At 47.1% G+C, this 24359-nt stretch overlaps 1 protein-coding gene across 1 annotated transcript in view; it reads left to right on the forward strand.

Moving 5' to 3' along the window:
* Positions 1 to 24359, forward strand: part of LOC311150242 (E3 ubiquitin-protein ligase UBR4-like) — a 147352-nt gene that overhangs the window by 89896 nt on the left and 33097 nt on the right. The window contains exons 58-68 of the mRNA XM_084187618.1: positions 1336 to 1513; positions 2547 to 2651; positions 3959 to 4096; positions 9723 to 9891; positions 19259 to 19355; positions 19542 to 19649; positions 19925 to 20038; positions 21104 to 21313; positions 22106 to 22255; positions 22356 to 22583; positions 23703 to 23781. Coding sequence (XP_084043744.1) covers positions 1336 to 1513; positions 2547 to 2651; positions 3959 to 4096; positions 9723 to 9891; positions 19259 to 19355; positions 19542 to 19649; positions 19925 to 20038; positions 21104 to 21313; positions 22106 to 22255; positions 22356 to 22583; positions 23703 to 23781 — 1576 coding nt within the window. The remainder of the gene's footprint in view (positions 1 to 1335; positions 1514 to 2546; positions 2652 to 3958; positions 4097 to 9722; positions 9892 to 19258; positions 19356 to 19541; positions 19650 to 19924; positions 20039 to 21103; positions 21314 to 22105; positions 22256 to 22355; positions 22584 to 23702; positions 23782 to 24359) is intronic.

The raw sequence follows: 24359 nt of genomic DNA on the forward strand, positions 1-24359 counted from the left end.
CCAAAGAAATTCAAGCTGTCCTGCAGGCTCAGGGTGCATCAGTGTCAGCGCGAACTATACGTCGAAATTTGAATGAAATGAAACGCTATGGCAGGAGACCCAGGAGGACCCCACTGCTGACACAGAGACATAAAAAAGCAAGACTACAGTTTGCCAAAATGTACATGAGTAAGCCAAATTCCTTCTGGGAGAACGTCTTATGGACAGATGAGACCAAGATAGAGCTTTTTGGTAAAGCACATCGTTCTACTGTTTACCGAAAATGTAATGAAGCCTTCAAAGAAAAGAACACAGTACCTACAGTCAAATATGGTGGAGGTTCAAAGATGTTTTGGGGTTGTTTTGCTGCCTCTGGCACTGGGTGCCTTGACTGTGTGCAAGGCATCATGAAATCTGAGGATTACCAAAGGATTTTGGGTCGCAATGTAGGGCCCAGTGTCAGAAAGCTGGGTTTGCGTCCGAGATCATGGGTCTTCCAGCAGGACAATGACCCCAAACATACTTCAAAAAGCACCCAGAAATGGATGGCAACAAAGCGCTGGAGAGTTCTGAAGTGGCCAGCAATGAGTCCAGATCTTAATCCCATTGAACACCTGTGGAGAGATCTTAAAATTGCTGTTGGGAAAAGGCACCCATCCAATATGAGAGACCTGGAGCAGTTTGCAAAAGAAGAGTGGTCCAAAATTCCGGGTGAGAGGTGTAAGAAGCTTATTGATGGTTATAGGAAGCGACTGATTTCAGTTATTTTTTCCAAAGGGTGTGCAACTAAATATTAAGTTAAGGGTGCCAATCATTTTGTCCGGACCATTTTTTGAGTTTTGTGTGAAATTATGTCAAATTTGCTTTTTTCCTGTTTTTTTTGTGTTATTCCAATACACACAAAGGAAATAAACATGTGCATAGCAAAACATGTGTAATTTCAATACTTTTCTGTGAGAAATACTTCATTTTCTGGAAAAATTTCAGGGGTGCCAACAATTTTGGCCATGACTGTATATATATATTTTTAAATCGTTTAAACAGTAAAAAAAAATTGTCCATTTGTTGCGTCCCTACTACACACACACACACACACACACACACACACACACAACAGCTAGTGCCCACTCCTGCTCTCACACACTCCCTACACACGATCTTCCTCCCATTCCTTCAATTCACACACATGCAAACATCCCTAATAACAATAACAATAATAACAATCTAATCTGAGATATGTAGCAGGTTTTTCATTCATTTATAACACACACGCAAAAAAATAATAAAAAATCTAAATGTCATTTTCATGGACAAAAATATTGACCCAGTTTGCTTATTGTCTGTCTGTCTCTCCAGTCTGGGTCGATGGTTCTGGACACGGTGGAGAATGGAAACAATAGGAACCCGTCTCCCCTGGAGGCTCTGCTGGCCGGCGCCGAGGGCTTCCCCCCCATGCTGGACATCCCCCCAGACGCAGACGACGAGACCATGGTGGAGCTGGTCATCGCACTGAGTCTCCAGCAGGAGCAGCAAGGTCAATACTCACTAAGACCACACCACCGTGAGAGTCATTCACTTTTAATATTCATATTAACATCAATACTTCAGATAATCATTTTTGTTGTACTCAATCTGGTTTTCCAAATTAATATTTTGGCTGATAAAAGGTTACCTGAAGATAGTTCATCAACAAAGACAATGTATTGTTTTCTGTATGGTTGTGACATGTTAGCATATTTGGCTAATGCTAGCATTACCGTCGGGATCGACGGTGTGTTGATGGATGTTGATCAGTTGTGGCTATGTTGTTACAGGCAGTACTTTGATAGGTCCATGTGTTTGTGTTGATGTTCCAGCAGCAGGATGTTGTTGTTCCAGCAGCAGTGTGTTGATGTTGTTCCAGCAGCAGGATGTTGATGTTGTTCCAGCAGCAGGATGTTGTTGTTCCAGCAGCAGGATGTTGATGTTGTTCCAGCAGCAGGATGTTGTTCCAGCAGCAGGATGTTGATGTTGTTCCAGCAGCAGGATGTTGTTCCAGCAGCAGGATGTTGATGTTGTTCCAGCAGCAGGATGTTGATGTTGTTCCAGCAGCAGGATGTTGATGTTGTTCCAGCAGCAGGATGTTGTTCCAGCAGCAGGATGTTGATGTTGTTCCAGCAGCAGGATGTTGATGTTGTTCCAGCAGCAGGATGTTGATGTTGTTCCAGCAGCAGGGTGTTGATGTTGTTCCAGCAGCAGGATGTTGATGTTGATGTTGTTCCAGCAGCAGGATGTTGATGTTGTTCCAGCAGCAGGATGTTGATGTTGTTCCAGCAGCAGGATGTTGTTCCAGCAGCAGGATGTTGATGTTGTTCCAGCAGGATGTTGATGTTGTTCCAGCAGCAGGATGTTGTTCCAGCAGCAGGATGTTGATGTTGTTCCAGCAGCAGGATGTTGTTCCAGCAGCAGTGCCCGGGGTCTCCAGTCTCTGTGTCTGTCAGGCCAGGCTCTGTAGCAGTGAACTGTGTTTGTGTGGAGGTTTAGGTGTGTTGATAATGATGTTGTGGTGTTATTGTATGTTGTCCCAGGCTCCAGCAGCAGTGCCCTGGGTCTCCAGTCTCTGGGTCTGTCGGGCCAGGCTCCCAGCTCCTCCTCACTGGACGCAGGCACCCTGTCTGACACCACCGCATCAGGTAATGAAGCCCGTCTACACACAGACCACTGCACACTACACACACACCACTACACACTACACACACACCACTACACACTACACACTACACATTACACACTACCACCCTGTCTGACACCACTCTGTCAGGTAATGAAGCCCTTTACACACACGCCTAGAGGAGGGAGGGTGTTTCTCCTGTAACAGCTGTAGTTATGTTTCTAGAGGAGGGAGGGTGTTTCTCCTGTAACAGCTGTGGTTATGTTTCTAGAGGAGGGAGGGTGTTTCTCCTGTAACAGCTGTAGTTATGTTTCTAGAGGAGGGAGGGTGTTTCTCCTGAAACAGCTGTAGTTATGTTTCTAGAGGAGGGAGGGTGTTTCTCCTGTAACAGCTGTAGTTATGTTTCTAGAGGAGGGAGGGTGTTTCTCCTGTAACAGCTGTGGTTATGTTTCTAGAGGAGGGAGGGTGTTTCTCCTGTAACAGCTGTAGTTATGTTTCTAGATGAGGGAGGGTGTTTCTCCTGTAACAGCTGTGGTTATGCTTCCAGAGGAGGGAGGGTGTTTCTCCTGTAACAGCTGTAGTTATGTTTCTAGAGGAGGGAGGGTGTTTCTCCTGTAACAGCTGTAGTTAAGTTTCTAGAGGAGGGAGGGTGTTTCTCCTGTAACAGCTGTGGTTATGTTTCTAGAGGAGGGAGGGTGTTTCTCCTGTAACAGCTGTAGTTATGTTTCTAGAGGAGGGAGGGTGTTTCTCCTGTAACAGCTGTGGTTATGCTTCCAGAGGAGGGAGGGTGTTTCTCCTGTAACAGCTGTGGTTATGTTTCTAGAGGAGGGAGGGTGTTTCTCCTGTAACAGCTGTAGTTATGTTTCTAGAGGAGGGAGGGTGTTTCTCCTGTAACAGCTGTGGTTATGCTTCCAGAGGAGGGAGGGTGTTTCTCCTGTAACAGCTGTGGTTATGTTTCTAGAGGAGGGAGGGTGTTTCTCCTATAACAGCTGTGGTTATGCTTCTAGAGGAGGGAGGGTGTTTCTCCTGTAACAGCTGTGGTTATGCTTCCAGAGGAGGGAGGGTGTTTCTCCTGTAACAGCTGTGGTTATGCTTCTAGAGGAGGGAGGGTGTTTCTCCTGTAACAGCTGTGGTTATGCTTCTAGAGGAGGGAGGGTGTTTCTCCTGTAACAGCTGTGGTTATGCTTCTAGAGGAGGGAGGGTGTTTCTCCTGTAACAGCTGTGGTTATGCTTCTAGAGGAGGGAGGGTGTTTCTCCTGTAACAGCTGTGGTTATGCTTCTAGAGGAGGGAGGGTGTTTCTCCTGTAACAGCTGTGGTTATGCTTCCAGCCCCAGCATCAGATGACGAGGGCAGCACGGCCGCCACGGACGGTTCTACGCTACGCACCTCTCCGGCCGAGCACGGGGGCAGCGTGGGATCTGAGAGCGGGGGCTCGGCCATCGACTCAGTGGCAGGAGAACACAGTGGTGAGTAGAAGTAGAGGTAGACTGGTTCCGTATTGACCTCTAGCTTCTAAACTACTTGACACTTCTGAATGCATCGTATACTGTAGGTTCAAGCAATATGGTGACCGCTATACATTTACATTTTAGTCATTTAGCAGACGCTCTTTTTCACCTAGTCGGCGCAGGGATCCAATTCGAAATGTTCACCTTTTGTTGCCTTATCGCCTGGAATTAAATGCATTAAAATAGTTAATAGCAATCCTACATTAGCTCAGGTGTAACCAATCACCTTAAAAATCACATACCATGGTTCTACTAAGCTAACATATGGAATTGTTATAAGATGGTCATACCAAGGATCATTTGGCTATTTGATTTTTTATTTTAGGACCCAATGAAGGTATTAAAAATTTGATGAAACATTGAATTTGGCCTTACTGCTATTAGCCCATAGAAACGCATTGAATAAAAACAGATACTCAAAAAACAAGTTTGTTTTTAAGTGTTTGTCCTATATCTGAGCGATACAAGAAAGGTCAGGAAATAATTTATATATATATATTTTGAACCCATATTTAACACATTTTTTGGGCACTAAACTACTTTTGGGCACTGAAGTACCTCCATACCCCCCCCCCCCTTCAGATCAGCCTCAATTTGTCGGGGCATGGACTCTAGAAGGTGTCAAGCGTTCCACAGGGATGCCGGCCCATGTTGACTCCAATGCTTCAGACAGTTGTGTGAAGTTGGCTGGATGTCCTTTGTTGATACACACGGTAAACTGTTGAGCGTGGAAAACCCAGCAGCGTTGCAGTTGTTGACACAAACCGGTGCGCCTGGCACCTACTACCATACCCCGTTCAAAGGCACTTAAATCTTTTGTCTTGCCCATTCACCCTCTGAATGGCACACACACAATCCATGTGTCAATTGTCTCAAGGCTTGAAAATCCTTCTTTAACCTGTCTCCTCCCCTTCATCTACACTGATTTGAAGTGGATTTAACAAGTGACATCAATAAGGGATCACAGCATTAACCTGGATTCACCTGGTCAGTCTGTCATGGAAAGAGCAGGTGTTCTTAATGGTAGTATACACTGAGTATACGAAACATTACTTTTTTTTAAACTGGTACCGGGCTACCCTCAGACGAGTCTTGTGAGGCTTGTGGGCGTCCTACAGCAAAATAGCCAAGATGTTCGTGAGCGTCTCACCTTTCCATAGAGGGGTCATATTAGTATGTAGTCCAAACTGTTCGGACGCTAAAGACAGAAGTTGGCAGATCGGCGGTACCGACTTCGGACGAGTCCCCCATTTTCAGGATGTCTCCTGGTCTGACAAACACAGCTGTAGCTCTGCAGATGCAGAAGGCCACAATCGGTGGATGCGATGGATTGAGGTGACAGCGCATGCAACAAAAAAAAAAAAATCTCTTAAACGTTTCTATGAGAATTTATTTATTACGTTAATTGGATTTCCGTTGGGGCGCGGACATGGACTCTAGGGGATTAAGAAGTGGAAGGTGTATGGCACCACCAGGAGACTGCCTAGATCAGGCCGTCCCTCCAAACTGGATGACCGAGCAAGTAGGAGACTGTGTGCATGTGACGACAATACACCAAGCGCTCCACAAATCTGGCATGTATGGTAGGGTGGCCAGAAGGAAGCCATTACTCCAGAAAGCTGCCATGTATGGTAGGGTGGCCAGAAGGAAGCCATTACTCCAGAAAGCTGCCATGTATGGTAGGGTGACCAGAAGGAAGCCATTACTCCAGAAAGCTGCCATGTATGGTAGGGTGACCAGAAGGAAGCCATTACTCCAGAAAGCTGCCATGTATGGTAGGGTGGCCAGAAGGAAGCCATTACTCCAGAAAGCTGCCATGTATGGTAGGGTGGCCAGAAGGAAGCCATTACTCCAGAAAGCTGCCATGTATGGTAGGGTGGCCAGAAGGAAGCCATTACTCCAGAAAGCTGCCATGTATGGTAGGGTGGCCAGAAGGAAGCCATTACTCCAGAAAGCTGCCATGTATGGTAGGGTGGCCAGAAGGAAGCCATTACTCCAGAAAGCCCACCTTGAATCCTGTTTGAAGCATGCAAATAAACACTCTGAGAGATTCTGCAGCCATGTGGCAAAAAGTTTTGTGGTCAGATGAAACAAAAATTGAACTTTTGGGCCTAAATGCTAGGCGTTACGTTTGGTGCAAACCCAACACGGCACATCACCCAAAGAACACCAGCCCTACTGTGAAGCATGGTGGTGGCAGCAACACCAGCCCTACTGTGAAGCATGGTGGTGGCAGCAACACCATCCCTACTGTGAAGCATGGTGGTGGCAGCATCACCATTCCTACTGTGAAGCATGGTGGTGGCAGCAACACCATCCCTACTGTGAAGCATGGTGGTGGCAGCAACACCATCCCTACTGTGAAGCATGGTGGTGGCAGAAACACCAGCCCTACTGTGAAGCATGGTGGTGGCAGCAACACCAACCCTACTGTGAAGCATGGTGGTGGCAGCAACACCATCCCTACTGTGAAGCATGGTGGTGGCAGCAACACCATCCCTACTGTGAAGCATGGTGGTGGTTTTTCATCGTCAGGGGCTGGGGCACTTTATCAGGATAGAAGGGAAAATGAATGGAGCAATGTACTGAAATGTCCTTGCGGAAAACCTGCTGCCCTCTGAAAGAAAACTGAAACTGGGATGGAAGATCGACTTTCAGCATGACAACGACCCGAAGCACACAGCCAAAGCTACAGTGGAGTGGCTAAGGAATAAATAGGGAAATGTCCTTGAGTGGCCCAGTCAAAGCCCCGACCTAAATCCAATAAAAATGTGGCATGACTTGAAGATTGTTGTCCATCAACGCTCCCCAAGGACCTTGAGAGCTTGAAGAGTTTTGTAAAGAAGAATGGTCAAATATTGCCATATCTAAGTGTGAAACGTTGGTAGAGACTTATCACAACAGACTCACAGCTGTAATTACTGCCAAATGGGCTTCCACCAAGTATTAACTCAAAGGGTGGAGACTTATCCAATTATGATATTTCAGTGTTGTATTTTTTATATACACTGCGTTCGGAAAGTATTCAGACCCCTTGACTTTTTCCACATTTTGTTACGTTACAGCCTTATTCTAGAATTGATTAAATGTTTTTTTTCCCCTCAACAATTTACACACAATACCCCATAATGACAAAATATTTTTTTGCAAATGTATTACAAATACAAAACTGAAATGTCACATTTACAAGCATTCAGACCCTTTACTCAGTACTTTGTTGAAGCACCTTTTGGCAGCTTCGCACACCTGTATTTGGGGAGTTTCTCCCATTCTTCTCTGCAGATCCTCTCAAGCTCTGTCAGGTTAGATGGGGAGCGTCGCTGCACAGCTATTTTCAGGTCTCTCCAGAGATGTTCGATCGGGTTCAAGTCCGGGCTCTGGCTGGGTCACTCAAGGACATTCAGAGACTTGTCCCGAAGCCACTCCTGCGTTGTACATTTACATTTACATTTTAGTCATTTAGCAGACGCTCTTATCCAGAGCGACTTACAGTTAGTGAATACATCTTTTTTTTTTTATACTGGCCCCCCATGGGAATCGAACCCGCAACCCTGGCGTTGCAAACGCCATGCTCTATCAACTGAGCTACATCCCTGCCGGCCATTCCCTCCCCTACCCTGGACGACGCTGGGCCAATTGTGCGCCGCCCATGAGTCTCCCGGTCGCGGCCGGCTGCGACAGAGCCTGGATTCGAACCAGGATCTCTAGTGGCACAGTTAGCACTGCGATGCAGTGCCTTAGACCACTGCGCCACTCAGGAGTAAGTTGTCTTGGCTGTTAGCTTAGGGTCGTTATCCTGTTGGAAGGTGAACCTTCGTCTGAGGTCCTGAGCGCTCTGGAGCAGGTTTTCATCAAGGTTATTTCTGTACCTTGCTCCGTACATTTTTCCCTCGATCCTGACTAGTCTCCCAGTCCCTGCCGCTGAAAAACATCCCCACAGTATGATGCTGCCACCACCATGCTTCACCGTAGGGATGGTGCCAGGTTTCCTCCAGACGTGACGCTTGGCATTCAGGCCAAAGTGTTCAATCTTGGTTTCATCAGACCAGAGGATCTTGTTTCTCATGGTCTGAGAGTCCTTTAGGTGCCTTTTGGCAAACTCCAAGCGGGCTGTCATGTGCCTTTTACTGAGGAGAGGCTTCCGTCTGCCTCTACCATAAAGACCTTATTGGTGGAGTGCTGCAGAGATGGTTGTCCTTCTGGAAGGTTCTCCCATCTCCACAGACGAACTCTGGAGCTCTGTCAGAGTGACCATTGGGTTCTTGGTCACCTCCCTGACCAAGGCCCTTCTCCTCCCACGATTGTTCAGTTTGGCCGGGCGGCCAGCTCTAGGAAGAGTCTTGGTGGATCCAAACTTCTTCCATTTAAGAATGATGGAGGCCACTGTGTTCTTGGGGACCTTCAATGCTGCAGAAATGTTTTGGTACCCTTCCCCAGATCTGTCCCTCGACACAATCCTGTCTCGGAGCTCTACGGACAATTCCTTCGACCTCATGGCTTGGTTTTTGCTATGACGTGTCAACTGTGGGACCTTATATAGACAGGTGTGTGCCTTTCCAAATCATGTCCAATCAATTGAATTTACCACAGACTCCAATCAAGTTGTAGAAACATCTCAAGGATGATCAATGGAAACCGGATGCACCTGAGCTCAATTTCGAGTCTCATAGCAAAAGGTCTGATTACTTATGTAAATAAGGTATTTCTGTTTATTTTTTAAATTTACAAAGAAATCTAAAAACCTGTTTTCGCTTTGTCATTATGAGGTGTTGTGTGTAGATTGATTGAGGATTTTTTATTTATTTAATCCATTTCCGAATGCTGTCCGGGTGGCTGGTTTTAGACGATCCCACAGGTGAAGAAGCCGGACGTGGAGGTCCTGGGCTGGCGTGGTTACTCGTGGTGTGCGGTTGTGAGGCTGGTTGGACGTACTGCCAAATTCTCTAAAACTACGTTGGAGGGGGCTTATGGTAGAAAAGTACATTAATTTATCTGCCAACAGCTCTGGTGGACGTTCCTGCAGTCAGCATGCCAATTGCACATTCCCTTAAAACTTGAGACATCTGTGGCATTGTATGACAAAACTGCACATTTTAGAGTGGCCTTTTATTGTCCCCTGCACAAGGTGCACCTGTGTAATGATTATGCTGTTTAATCAGGTTCTTGACATGCCACACCTTTCAGTTGGATGGGATTATCTTGGCAAAGGAGAAATGTTCACTAACAGGGATGTAAACAAATTTGTGCACAAAATTAGAGAAATACGTTTTTTTGTGCGTATGTAAAAATTCTGTCGTCTTTTATTTCAGTTCATGAAACATGCGACCAACACTTTATATGTTGCGTTTATATGTATATTTTCCCCCTTAAAAGTGTGGAGTATGGTGTGTGTAGATAAGTGGGGGGGAAAACTCTGTAGCCCTGACACAAAACATTTAGAATAAAGTTTGAAGGGGGTGTAGACTTTCTATAGGCGTACTGTAGGTCCATTCCTCCTCATTTCCGACCTAGACCTGGTGTATATTTGTGTGATATCAGATGCGCGGTAACACCATTTCCTCCTGTTCACTCTGTCTCCCCCTAGTGTCAGGCCGCAGCAGTGCGTACGGGGACACAGCAGTGGAGGGCCACCCAGCAGGACCAGGCAGTGTGAGCTCCAGCACAGGGGCCATCAGCACCAACACAGCCCAGCAGGAGTGTGACGGATCGGACGGAGAAGGAGAGACCGAGGGGGACGTCCACACCAGCAACAGGTCAGAAACCACACAAAATAAAAAACATTAAAAAAACACAAAGCGTGACATCACACAGTAGCAGGGTTCAGTGGTGGTTTTAGTCTAGTTTGCTCACACCTCCTTCCCAGACCTGCCTGCTCTCACCTCCATCCCTAGTGCCTGTATGTTCACACCTCCATCCCTAGTGTCCGTATGTTCTCACCTCCATCCCTAGTGCCTGTATGTTCACACCTCCATCCCTAGTGCCCGTATGTTCTCACCTCCATCCCTAGTGCCTGTATGTTCACACCTCCATCCCTAGTGTCTGTATGTTCACACCTCCATCCCTAGTGTCTCCATGTTCACACCTCCATCCCTAGTGTCCGTATGTTCTCACCTCCATCCCTAGTGTCTGTATGTTCTCACCTCCATCCCTAGTGTCTGTATGTTCACACCTCCATCCCTAGTGCCTGTATGTTCTCACCTCCATCCCTAGTGCCCGTATGTTCACACCTCCATCCCTAGTGCCTGTATGTTCTCACCTCCATCCCTAGTCCCTGTATGTTCACACCTCCATCCCTAGTGTCCGTATGTTCTCACCTCCATCCCTAGTGTCTCCATGTTCACACCTCCATCCCTAGTGCCTGTATGTTCACACCTCCATCCCTAGTGTCTGTATGTTCACACCTCCATCCCTAGTCCCTGTATGTTCACACCTCCATCCCTAGTGTCTGTATGTTCTCACCTCCATCCCTAGTGCCCGTATGTTCACACCTCCATCCCTAGTCCCTGTATGTTCACACCTCCTTCCCAGACCTGCCTGCTCTCACCTCCATCCCTAGTCCCTGTATGTTCTCACCTCCATCCCTAGTGTCCGTATGTTCTCACCTCCATCCCTACTGCCCGTATGTTCACACCTCCATCCCTAGTGCCTGTATGTTCACACCTCCATCCCTAGTGTCTGTATGTTCACACCTCCATCCCTAGTGCCTGTATGTTCTCACCTCCATCCCTAGTGTCTGTATGTTCACACCTCCATCCCTAGTGTCTGTATGTTCACACCTCCATCCCTAGTCCCTGTATGTTCTCACCTCCATCCCTAGTGCCCGTATGTTCACACCTCCATCCCTAGTCCCTGTATGTTCACACCTCCTTCCCAGACCTGCCTGCTCACACCTCCATCCCTAGTGTCTGTATGTTCACACCTCCATCCCTAGTGTCTGTATGTTCACACCTCCATCCCTAGTGTCTGTATGTTCACACCTCCATCCCTAGTGCCTGTATGTTCACACCTCCATCCCTAGTCCCTGTATGTTCTCACCTCCATCCCTAGTGTCCGTATGTTCTCACCTCCATCCCTAGTGCCCTTATGTTCACACCTCCATCCCTAGTCCCTGTATGTTCACACCTCCATCCCTAGTCCCTGTATGTTCTCACCTCCATCCCTAGTGCCTGTATGTTCTCACCTCCATCCCTAGTGTCTGTATGTTCACACCTCCATCCCTAGTGTCTGTATGTTCACACCTCCATCCCTAGTCCCTGTATGTTCTCACCTCCATCCCTAGTGTCTGTATGTTCACACCTCCATCCCTAGTGCCTGTATGTTCACACCTCCATCCCTAGTGCCTGTATGTTCACACCTCCATCCCTAGTGTCTGTATGTTCACACCTCCATCCCTAGTGTCTGTATGTTCCCACCTCCATCCCTAGTGCCTGTATGTTCTCACCTCCATCCCTAGTCCCTGTATGTTCACACCTCCATCCCTAGTGTCTGTATGTTCCCACCTCCATCCCTAGTGCCTGTATGTTCTCACCTCCATCCCTAGTCCCTGTATGTTCACACCTCCATCCCAGACCTGCCTGCTCTCACCTCCATCCCTAGTGCCTGTATGTTCACACCTCCATCCCTACTGCCTGTATGTTCACACCTCCATCCCTAGTGCCCTTATATGTTCTCACCTCCATCCCTAGTGCCTGTATTTTCACACCTCCATCCCTAGTGTCTGTATGTTCACACCTCCATCCCTAGTCCCTGTATGTTCACACCTCCATCCCTAGTGTCTGTATGTTCACACCTCCATCCCTAGTGTCTGTATGTTCTCACCTCCATCCCTAGTGCCCTTATGTTCACACCTCCATCCCTAGTCCCTGTATGTTCACACCTCCATCCCTAGTCCCTGTATGTTCACACCTCCATCCCTAGTGCCCTTATGTTCACACCTCCATCCCTAGTCCCTGTATGTTCACACCTCCATCCCTAGTCCCTGTATGTTCTCACCTCCATCCCTAGTGTCTGTATGTTCACACCTCCATCCCTAGTGCCCGTATGTTCTCACCTCCATCCCTAGTGTCCGTATGTTCTCACCTCCATCCCTAGTCCCTGTATGTTCACACCTCCATCCCTAGTGCCTGTATGTTCACACCTCCATCCCTAGTGCCCGTATGTTCACACCTCCATCCCTAGTGCCTGTATTTTCACACCTCCATCCCTAGTGCCTGTATGTTCTCACCTCCATCCTTAGTGTCTGTATGTTCTCACCTCCATCCCTAGTGTCCGTATGTTCACACCTCCATCCCTAGTGACTGTATGTTCACACCTCCATCCCTAGTGCCTGTATGTTCACACCTCCATCCCTAGTGTCTGTATGTTCTCACCTCCATCCCTAGTGCCTGTATGTTCACACCTCCATCCCTAGTGTCTGTATGTTCTCACCTCCATCCCTAGTGCCTGTATGTTCACACCTCCATCCCTAGTGTCTGTATGTTCACACCTCCATCCCTAGTGTCTGTATGTTCTCACCTCCATCCCTAGTGCCCTTATGTTCACACCTCCATCCCTAGTGTCTGTATGTTCTCACCTCCATCCCTAGTCCCTGTATGTTCACACCTCCATCCCTAGTCCCTGTATGTTCACACCTCCATCCCTAGTCCCTGTATGTTCACACCTCCATCCCTAGTGTCTGTATGTTCACACCTCCATCCCTAGTGCCCGTATGTTCTCACCTCCATCCCTAGTGTCCGTATGTTCTCACCTCCATCCCTAGTCCCTGTATGTTCACACCTCCATCCCTAGTGCCTGTATGTTCACACCTCCATCCCTAGTGCCCGTATGTTCACACCTCCATCCCTAGTGCCTGTATTTTCACACCTCCATCCCTAGTGCCTGTATGTTCTCACCTCCATCCTTAGTGTCTGTATGTTCTCACCTCCATCCCTAGTGTCCGTATGTTCACACCTCCATCCCTAGTGTCTGTATGTTCACACCTCCATCCCTAGTGCCTGTATGTTCACACCTCCATCCCTAGTGTCTGTATGTTCTCACCTCCATCCCTAGTGTCCGTATGTTCTCACCTCCATCCCTAGTCCCTGTATGTTCACACCTCCATCCCTAGTGTCTGTATGTTCTCACCTCCATCCCTAGTGTCCGTATGTTCTCACCTCCATCCCTAGTGCCTGTATGTTCACACCTCCATCCCTAGTGTCTGTATGTTCTCACCTCCATCCCTAGTGTCCGTATGTTCTCACCTCCATCCCTAGTCCCTGTATGTTCACACCTCCATCCCTAGTGTCTGTATGTTCTCACCTCCATCCCTAGTGTCCGTATGTTCACACCTCCATCCCTAGTCCCTGTATGTTCTCACCTCCATCCCTAGTGTCCGTATGTTCTCACCTCCATCCCTAGTGCCTGTATGTTCTCACCTCCATCCCTAGTGCCTGTATGTTCACACCTCCATCCCTAGTGTCTGTATGTTCTCACCTCCATCCCTAGTGTCTGTATGTTCTCACCTCCATCCCTAGTGCCTGTATGTTCACACCTCCATCCCTAGTGCCTGTATGTTCACACCTCCATCCCTAGTGTCTGTATGTTCTCACCTCCATCCCTAGTGCCTGTATGTTCACACCTCCATCCCTAGTGCCTGTATGTTCACACCTCCATCCCTAGTGTCCGTATGTTCTCACCTCCATCCCTAGTGCCTGTATGTTCACACCTCCATCCCTAGTGCCTGTATGTTCACACCTCCATCCCTAGTGTCTGTATGTTCACACCTCCATCCCTAGTGTCTGTATGTTCTCACCTCCATCCCTAGTGCCTGTATGTTCACACCTCCATCCCTAGTGCCTGTATGTTCACACCTCCATCCCTAGTGTCCGTATGTTCACACCTCCATCCCTAGTGTCTCCATGTTCACACCTCCATCCCTAGTGCCCGTATGTTCACACCTCCATCCCTAGTGTCTGTATGTTCTCACCTCCATCCCTAGTGCCTGTATGTTCACACCTCCATCCCTAGTGTCTGTATGTTCACACCTCCATCCCTAGTGTCCGTATGTTCACACCTCCATCCCTAGTGCCCTTATGTTCACACCTCCATCCCTAGTGCCCGTATGTTCACACCTCCATCCCTAGTGCCCTTATGTTCACACCTCCATCCCTAGTCCCTGTATGTTCACACCTCCATCCCTAGTGTCCGTATGTTCACACCTCCATCCCTAGTGTCCGTATGTTCACCCCTCCATCCCTAGTGTCCGTATGTTCACACCTCCATCCCTAGTCCCTGTATGTTCACACCTCCATCCCTAGTGCCCTTATGTTCACACCTCCATCCCTAGTCCCTGTATGTTCACACCTCCATCCCTAGTGTCCGTATGTTCACACCTCCATCCCTAGTGCCTGTATGTTCACACCTCCATCCCTAGTGCCTGTATGTTCACACCTCCATCCCTAGTGCCTGTATGTTCACACCTCCATCCCTAGTGCCTGTATGTTCACACCTCCATCCCTAGTGCCTGTATGTTCACACCTCCATCCCTAGTGTCCGTATGTTCACACCTCCATCCCTAGTGCCTGTATGTTCACACCTCCATCCCTAGTGCCTGTATGTTCACACCTCCATCCCTAGTGTCTGTATGTTCACACCTCCATCCCTAGTGCCTGTATGTTCACACCTCCATCCCTAGTGCCTGTATGTTCACACCTCCATCCCTAGTCCCTGTATGTTCACACCTCCATCCCTAGTCCCTGTATGTTCACACCTCCATCCCTAGTGTCTGTATGTTCTCACCTCCATCCCTAGTGTCTGTATGTTCACACCTCCTTCCCAGACCTGCCTGCTCACACCTCCATCCCTAGTCCCTGTATGTTCACACCTCCATCCCTAGTGTCTGTATGTTCTCACCTCCATCCCTAGTGCCTGTATGTTCACACCTCCATCCCTAGTGCCTGTATGTTCACACCTCCATCCCTAGTGTCTGTATGTTCACACCTCCATCCCTAGTGCCTGTATGTTCACACCTCCATCCCTAGTCCCTGTATGTTCTCACCTCCATCCCTAGTGCCTGTATGTTCACACCTCCATCCCTAGTGCCTGTATGTTCACACCTCCATCCCTAGTGTCTGTATGTTCACACCTCCATCCCTAGTGCCTGTATGTTCACACCTCCATCCCTAGTGCCTGTATGTTCACACCTCCATCCCTAGTGTCTGTATGTTCACACCTCCATCCCTAGTCCCTGTATGTTCTCACCTCCATCCCTAGTCCCTGTATGTTCACACCTCCATCCCTAGTCCCTGTATGTTCACACCTCCATCCCTAGTGCCTGTATGTTCACACCTCCATCCCTAGTGTCTGTATGTTCACACCTCCATCCCTAGTGTCTGTATGTTCACACCTCCATCCCTAGTGTCTGTATGTTCTCACCTCCATCCCTAGTCCCTGTATGTTCTCACCTCCATCCCTAGTGTCTGTATGTTCACACCTCCATCCCTAGTGTCTGTATGTTCACACCTCCATCCCTAGTGTCCGTATGTTCTCACCTCCATCCCTAGTGTCTGTATGTTCTCACCTCCATCCCTAGTGTCTGTATGTTCACACCTCCATCCCTAGTGTCTGTATGTTCACACCTCCATCCCTAGTGCCTGTATGTTCTCACCTCCATCCCTAGTCCCTGTATGTTCACACCTCCATCCCTAGTGTCTCCATGTTCACACCTCCATCCCTAGTGTCTGTATGTTCACACCTCCATCCCTAGTGTCCGTATGTTCTCACCTCCATCCCTAGTGTCCGTATGTTCTCACCTCCATCCCTAGTCCCTGTATGTTCTCACCTCCATCCCTAGTGTCTGTATGTTCACACCTCCATCCCTAGTGTCCGTATGTTCACACCTCCATCCCTAGTCCCTGTATGTTCTCACCTCCATCCCTAGTGCCTGTATGTTCACACCTCCATCCCTAGTGCCTGTATGTTCTCACCTCCATCCCTAGTGTCTGTATGTTCTCACCTCCATCCCTAGTCCCTGTATGTTCACACCTCCATCCCTAGTGTCTCCATGTTCACACCTCCATCCCTAGTGTCTGTATGTTCACACCTCCATCCCTAGTGTCCGTATGTTCTCACCTCCATCCCTAGTGTCCGTATGTTCACACCTCCATCCCTAGTGTCCGTATGTTCACACCTCCATCCCTAGTCCCTGTATGTTCTCACCTCCATCCCTAGTGCCTGTATGTTCACACCTCCATCCCTAGTGCCTGTATGTTCTCACCTCCATCCCTAGTGTCTGTATGTTCACACCTCCATCCCTAGTTTTATTTTCCCATATTAAAGTCTGTTATGACAGAGTATACTTTTTTAAATAATGTCTTTGGTGTGGTAATTGGTATTACCGAAAATAAATACGAAAACTTTGGCAGCCATGCCATTCTAAAGAGATTTATTCTACCTGTACGATTTATGGGAAGAATATTCCATTTAATTAGATCTGCTTTCCACATGGTTGAGTAATGAATAAAGTTGTCTTTATTTATTTGCCGTTTGATCAAATCAAGCTTTATTTATACAACACATTTCAGACATGGAATGCAACACAATGTGCTTCACAGGAAAAAAATATATAAAAACAATGAAATATTTACTACACAACAAAGTAAAGAGGATTAAAAAACTATATAAACGGATTGACTAAGAAGTAACCTGAGGAAAAGCAGAGCTGAAAAGGTCCACAGTTTCTGCCCCCATCAGGTTCTCCAGCAGGCTATTCCAGAGGCTGGGGGCATAGCAACTAAAGGCTGCCTCTCCATGCCTCTTGGTCCAGGGCTTTGGGATAGTTAAAAGGCCAGTGCCCGAGGACCTGAGGGACCGGTACATATCTTTAAAATCATGTCTGACATGTATTGGGGTGCACAATCATGGTTGACTTTAAAAAAACAATATAATTAACTCTAAAACTCACAAGCAGCCAGCGCAGAGACCTTTAACACGGGTGTAATGTGTGCTCTCCGTCTGGTCTTGGTCAGTACCCGTCCTGCAGCATTCTGTATGTTTTGCAGTTGACCAATGGCTTTCTTGGGTAGACCAGACAGGAGAGCATTACAGTAGTCAATCCTGCTTGTAATAAAAGCATGGATGAGTCTCTCTCTATCAGCCTGAGAGAGAAACGGCCGCACCTTGGCAATGTTTGTTGTCACTTATGAAGCATCTTAATAAGATTTTGGAGTATTCAGAAAATATTATTTGCAAAAGGGGGCATTGAGTTTTCCATATTAGTCAGGTATATCATTAGATCCTCTGCAAATAAGTTTATATTCATGTTTACCAATACTGATACTTGTTACGTTTGTGTCCTGTCAAATTATTTCTGCTAGTGGTTCAATTGCAAGTGCAAACAGGAGGGGGGAGAGAGGACATCCCTGTCTTGTGCCCCTTTTCTAAAACAATTTCATTAGTTCATATATTTGTGTATATTTTTTCTTTAGGACATTTATACTATATTTGTATTACATGTATTATTTCACCTGAAAAGTTGAAAGCTTCCAAAGTTTTGAATAGAAAAGGCCGTTGAAGACAATCGAAAGCCTTTTCGCCACCAACAGCCATTATTGATAAATCTACATCTTGTTTTTTTGCGTATTGTGTTATACTAAACCATGTTTTTGAATTTGTTTGTCTTTTTAATAAACCCTGTTTGATTGACATGTATCAAGTCTGGTAAGACTTTAGCCATTCTATGGCTTATAAGCTTTGTTATTATTTTGTCCGAATGTATTAAACTTATGGGTCTATAATCAGCGGGGGACTCCAGATTTTCCTGGTTTTAAAATAACTTAAATAACTGTTTTGATACATGGAACTAGGAAGTACTGAATTAAGTGACGTGTGTGTGTGTTGTCATTTGTGTAAATAGGGGTGCTACTTTGTCCCAAATAGTATGTTGAATAGAAGTCTGTGGGAAGTCCATCCATTCCTGGTGCTCTTCTCTGTGTGAATGTATTAACATTATCTTAATATTTCTTCTTGGGTAATCTTTGTTTTTAATGATTTGTTATTTGTCTGCTGATAGTTGCTTCAGGGTTGCTGAGTCTAAGAAGGCTGTAGGATCCGTTCCACTGTTGTTTAATTCTGATTTATATACATGTTCATAGAAACTTTTTAAATGGTCATTGAGTGGCGCAGTGGTCTAAGGCACTGCATCGCAGTGCTGACTGTGCCACTAGAGATCCTGGTTCGAATCCAGGCTCTGTTGCAGCCGGCCGCGACCGGGAGACTCATGGGCGGCGCACAATTGGCCCAGCGTCGTCCAGGGTAGGGGAGGGAATGGCCGGCAGGGATGTAGCTCAGTTGGTAGAGCATGGCGTTTGCAACGCCAGGGTTGTGGTTTCGATTCCCACGGGGGGCCAGTATAAAAAAATATATATATGTATTCACTAACTGTAAGTCGCTCTGGATAAGAGCGTCTGCTAAATGACTAAAATGTAAATGGTCATTAATCGCATTGTTGTTTCTAATTACCGCTTTTTTGTAATTTATCTTTTAAAAATATAACTGGTTTAGTGTGTATTTGTTTTGTGAGAGCTGGGAGATATTTACCAGGTTTACTTGCGATTTAAGTAGTGTGCTTTTATTTTAGTTTTAAGTGATTTTTAAAGGGATAGTGCGATACGTTGTCATACTTACCCATAGTCAATTGAACTCGTGGATTCCATTTTTATGTCTCCGCGTGCAGTTTTAAGGAAGTTAAAGGTGGTTTCGCCAGCCATTGCTAACTAGCATTAGTGCAATAAATGGTAGTCAATAGGTACAGCTCGCAAGTTAGCAATTAGCGCCAACGCTAGTCAGCAACTTCCTTCAAACTGCACGTACGGACATGAGTAGAAAAGGGCTTAATTGCCCAAATCTCGCACTGTCCCTTTATCTTCGCACTGTTTTAAGTTTGGTGTTCCTTGGAAACGGAGCGATTCGCGTTACTTTTCACCGTCGAAGAAGCAGCTAAGGTGATTTTTTTTGTTTGCTTCACTGATATCAGTGAATGTATCTATAAATCTGAACCACGCCTATTTTCTCTATGGGAATAGTGTCGTAAGTAGAGTTGTGTTTTGGAGTGTTTTCTGACATCCCTTCCTGCATCTGTTCCAGACTCCACGTGGTGCGCCTGATGCTTCTGGAGCGACTCCTACAACACCTGCCGCAGCTGGACAGTGTAGGAGGGGTCAACGCTATCCCCTACATGCAGGTAAGGCCAATGTAGCCTACTATGTAATTCATGTTTAGTGTCGCTGGAAGTATGCAGCTAGTACCATTTTAAGTAGAATTTATATGGCGTCTAATTATCCTGTAAGAGAGGGTCATAATTGTCACGACACAAAACATGAAAATGTATTAATGTTCATTGATTTAATTTATTCATTCATTCCTGCAGGTGGTCCTGATGCTGACCTCTGACCTGGCTGGAGAAGACGACAAGGACAAGGGAGCCCTGGACGACCTGCTGGCTCTACTCATCACCGAGCTGGGCATGCATAAGAAGGTACTTACCGTGTGTGTGTGTGTGTGTGTGTGTGTGAAGCAGTCAAATCCTTGCTACGTCCTTGTTTCCACAATTCCTCTCAAAACACATTTGAGGAGAGATTCCAGGGTCCCGACCTCCTCCAATGAGCTACGAGAGGAAATGGGTAAACAATGACAAGAAAGAGAGGAGTTGACGGCAAGTAACGTTTTCAGATTGACACACAGCCTTGGCGCATGTGTCCCTTTTTTAAAATGTTCCGTTCTCTCACCCCCATCTTTTTGTATCTCCTCCAGGACGTGTCCAAGAAGAACGAGCGCAGCCCCCTCAACGAGGTCCATCTGGTCATCATGAGACTGCTCTCTGTCTTCATGTCCAGAACCAAGTCTGGATCAAAGTCCTCCTCTGAGGTATGGGCCTTCCTCTCCTTCGATATCTAACCCCCAAAACCAATATCCCATTTTTCCTGTTTTTCTATGTTTACCTGAAGAGAATAGGATATTCAGCCACTCATGGAGGACAATGGAAGTAGATTCAATAAATGCTTCTTTATTAAGTGACACATTTCAGCGTGATGCCTTCATTAGGGTTTTAAAGACAGAAAACGGTTTGCACAACCAAAAGATTTCTGCACAAACTGTCAGAAACCGTCTCAGGTAAGCTCATCTGCGTGCTCGTCGTCCTCACCAGGGTCTTGACCTGACTGCAGTTCGGCGTCGTAACCGACTTCAGTGGGCAAATGCTAACCTTCGATGGCCACTGGCATGCTGGAGAAGTGTGCCATTCACGGATGAATCCCGGTTTCAACTGTACCGGGCAGATGGCAGACAGCGTGTATAGCGTCTTATGAGCGAGCAGTTTGCTGATGTTAATGCTATGAACAGAGTGCCCCATGGTGGCGGTGGGGTTATGGTATGGGCAGGCATAAGCTACGGACAACTAACACAATTGCATTTTATAGATGGCAATTTGAATGCACAGAGATACCGTGACGATATCCTGAGGTCCGTTGTCGTGCCATTCATCCGCCGCCATCACCTCATGTTTCAGCATAATAATGCACGGCCCCATGTCGCAAGGATCTGTACACAATTCCTGGAAGGTGAAAATGTCCCAGTTCTTCCATGGCCTGCATACTCACCAGACAATGTCACCCATTGAGCATGTTTGGGATGCTCTGGATCAACGATCATGCTACATGAGGCAAATGGTGGTCACACCAGATACTGACTGGTTTTCTGATCAAAGCCCCTACTTTTTTTTTTTTAAAGGTATCTGTGACCAACAGATGCATATCTGTATTCTCAGTCATGTGAAATCCATAGATTAGGGCCTAATGAATTTATTTCAATTGACTAATGTATTCCTTATATGAACTGTAACTCAGTAAAATCTTTGAAAATGTTGCACGTTGTGTTTATATTGTTGTTCAGTGTGTGGTTGTCCTGATCACATCTGCCCCTCTTCTTCTCCAGTCGTCCTCTCTGATCTCCAACGCCACGGCCACAGCCCTGCTCAGTCAGGGGGCGGTTGACTACTGTCTCCACGTCCTCAAGTCTCTGCTGGAGTTCTGGAAGAGCCAGCAGGGAGAGGAGGAGCCTGTGGCAGCCTCCCAGCTCCTCACACCTCACACCTCCTCGTCTCCTCCGGACATGAGCCCCTTCTTCCTGAGGCAGTACGTCAAGGTAAGAGGAAACCCCCAGCCCGGATTTCCAAAAAAACGGAATCTTGTCGAGTGCAGCCCCACCGACTGGTTTTGGGAGATCTGGTTTTGCACTGACTTTGTTTCAGCATGTGTGAGGGGATCAGTTGGAGCAAGAATCTCTCATCTTGATCACATAATGAGTAGATATTTGAGATGTAAGGTGATCGGTAGATCAGGGATTCTGCTGCCGTCCAAATGCAATGTAGTCCATCTGTAGCTCAGCTGGTAGAGCACGGCGCTTGTAACGCCAAGGTAGTGGGTTCGAACCCCGGGACCACCCATACACAAAAAAAAATGATGCACGCATGACTGTAAGTAGCTTTGGATAAAAGCGTCTGCTAAATGGCTTATTATTATTATTATTATTATTATTATTATTATTATTATTATTATTATTATCAAACACACACAGTGTGTTCCTGTGTCTGTTCCTGTGTCTGTTCCTGTGTCTGTTCCTGTGTCTGTTCCTGTCTGTTCCTGTGTCTGTTCCTGTGTGTGTTCCTGTCTGTTCCTGTTTGTGTTCCTGTGTCTGTTCCTGTGTTTGTTCCTGTCTGTTCCTGTGTCTGTTCCTGTGTCTGTTCCTGTCTGTTCCTGTGTTTGTTCCTGTCTGTTCCTGTCTGTTCCTGTGTCTGTTCCTGTTTGTTCCTCTCTGTTCCTGTGTCTGTTCCTGTCTGTTTGTGTTCCTGTGTCTGTTCCTGTGTCTGTTCCTGTGTCTGTTCCTGCGTCTGTTCCTGTCTGCTTCATGTGCTGTCTGTTCGCTCCTGTCTCTCAGGGTCATGCTGGTGATGTGTTTGAGGCCTACTCCCAGCTGCTGACTGAGATGGTTCTGAGACTGCCCTATCAGATCAAGAAGATCGCTGACACCAACCCACGCATCCCGCCTCCCGTCTTCGACCATTCCTGGTTCTACTTCCTGTCTGAGGTACATGACCCTGCCCCCTCTTAACAGTCTGATATGGTTCCCTGGTCTCTGTCGCTCGCGCGTCTAACCCCCCGCCTCTACCATCTATGTTCCCCTATAGTACCTAATGATTCAGCAGACGCCCTTCGTGAGACGCCAGGTCAGGAAGCTGCTCCTGTTCATCTGTGGTTCTAAGGAGAAGTACCGTCAGCTCAGGGACCTGCACACGCTGGACTCTCACGTCCGCGGCATCAAGAAACTTCTGGAGGAACAGGGTATCTTCCTCCGCGCCGGCATCGTCACGGCAACCTCAGGCTCCGCCCTGCAGTACGACACGCTCATTAGTCTGGTGAGCATCTAGCTACGTCTCGGTCTGATTACGTTTTTACCAGGAGTCTCGGTCTGATTACGTTTTTACCAGTAGTGCGCTATAAGGAACAGGGTGACATTTCGGACATAGTCTATATATCTTCGTCAAACTGGCTCTTTGCACTTGTTCTTTTTTGTGTGATCAAGATTTAAATTAATTATGCAAAGAAACAATACAAAGAAGAAGAACATCAACTTACAAAATCAACAAACACTGACAGTCAACACTACATAATGCTAGCTACAGTCAACACTGCATAATGCTAGCTACAGTCAACACCGCATAATGCTAGCTACAGTCAACACTACATAATGCTAGCTACAGTCAACACCGCATAATGCTAGCTACAGTCAACACTACATAATGCTAGCTACAGTCAACACCACATAACGCTAGCTACAGTCAACACTACATAATGCTAGCTACAGTCAACGCTACATAATTCTAGCTACAGTCAACACTATATAATGCTAGCTACAGTCAACACTACATAATGCTAGCTACAGTCAACACCACATAATGCTAGCTACAGTTAACACTGCATAATGCTAGCTACAGTCAACACCACATAACGCTAGCTACAGTCAACACTACATAATGCTAGCTACAGTCAACACTACATAATGCTAGCTACAGTCAACACTACATAACACAAGGTACAGTCAACATTAGATAACACTAGCGACAGTCAACACTAGATAACGCTAGCCACAGTCAACACTACATAACGCTAGCCACAGTCAACACTAGATAACACTAGGTACAGTCAACACTAGATAACGCTAGCCACAGTCAACACTACATAACGCTAGCCACAGTCAACACTAGATAACATTAGGTACAGTCAACACTACATAACGCTAGCTACAGTCAACACTACATAACACTAGCTACAGTCAACACTACATAACGCTAGCTACAGTCAACACTACATAACGCTAGCTACAGTCAACACTACATAATGCTAGCTACAGTCAACACTACATAATGCTAGCTACAGTCAACACTACATAATGCTAGCTACAGTCAACACTACATAATGCTAGCTACAATAGCTGAAGTGCTGCTTGTACTTGAGAGGGTTTCACTGTTCCACAGATGGAGCACCTGAAGGCCTGTGCTGAGATAGCCACCCAGAGGACCATCAACTGGCAGAAGTTCTGTATGAAGGATGACTGTAAGTAGCCCCAATGCTTTTTGAATATGTTGAAGTATTACTAAGTTTAGTAATAACCCTGTGTACTGTACCTGTATTTGCTGTACAGTACCTGTACTGCATGAGTTGGTCAGCATAGTGCATACTCTCTCTCTCTCCTCTCCCCCCTCTCTCTCTCTCTCCTCTCCCCCCTCTCTCTCTCTCTCTCTCCTCTCCCCCCTCTCTCTCTCTCTCTCCTCTCCCCCTCTCTCTCTCTCCTCTCCCCCCTCTCTCTCTCTCTCTCTCCTCTCCCCCCTCTCTCTCTCTCCTCCCCCCCTCTCTCTCTCTCTCTCTCTCTCTCTCTCCTCTCCCCCCTCCCTCTCTCTCCTCTCCCCCCTCTCTCTCTCCCCTCTCCCCCCTCTCTCTCTCTCCTCCCCCCTCTCTCTCCTCTCTCTCTCTCCTCCCCCCTCTCTCTCTCCTCCCCTCCTCTCTCCTCCCCCCTCTCCCCCCCTCTCTCTCTCCTCCCCCCTCTCTCTCCTCCCCTCTCTCTCCTCCCCCCCTCTCTCTCCTCCCCCCCTCTCTATCTCCCCCCCTCTCTCTCTCCTCCCCCCCTCTCTCTC

This window comes from Coregonus lavaretus (genome assembly GCF_964263955.1).
Source record: "Coregonus lavaretus genome assembly, chromosome: 22".
Taxonomy (NCBI): Eukaryota; Metazoa; Chordata; class Actinopteri; order Salmoniformes; family Salmonidae; genus Coregonus; species Coregonus lavaretus.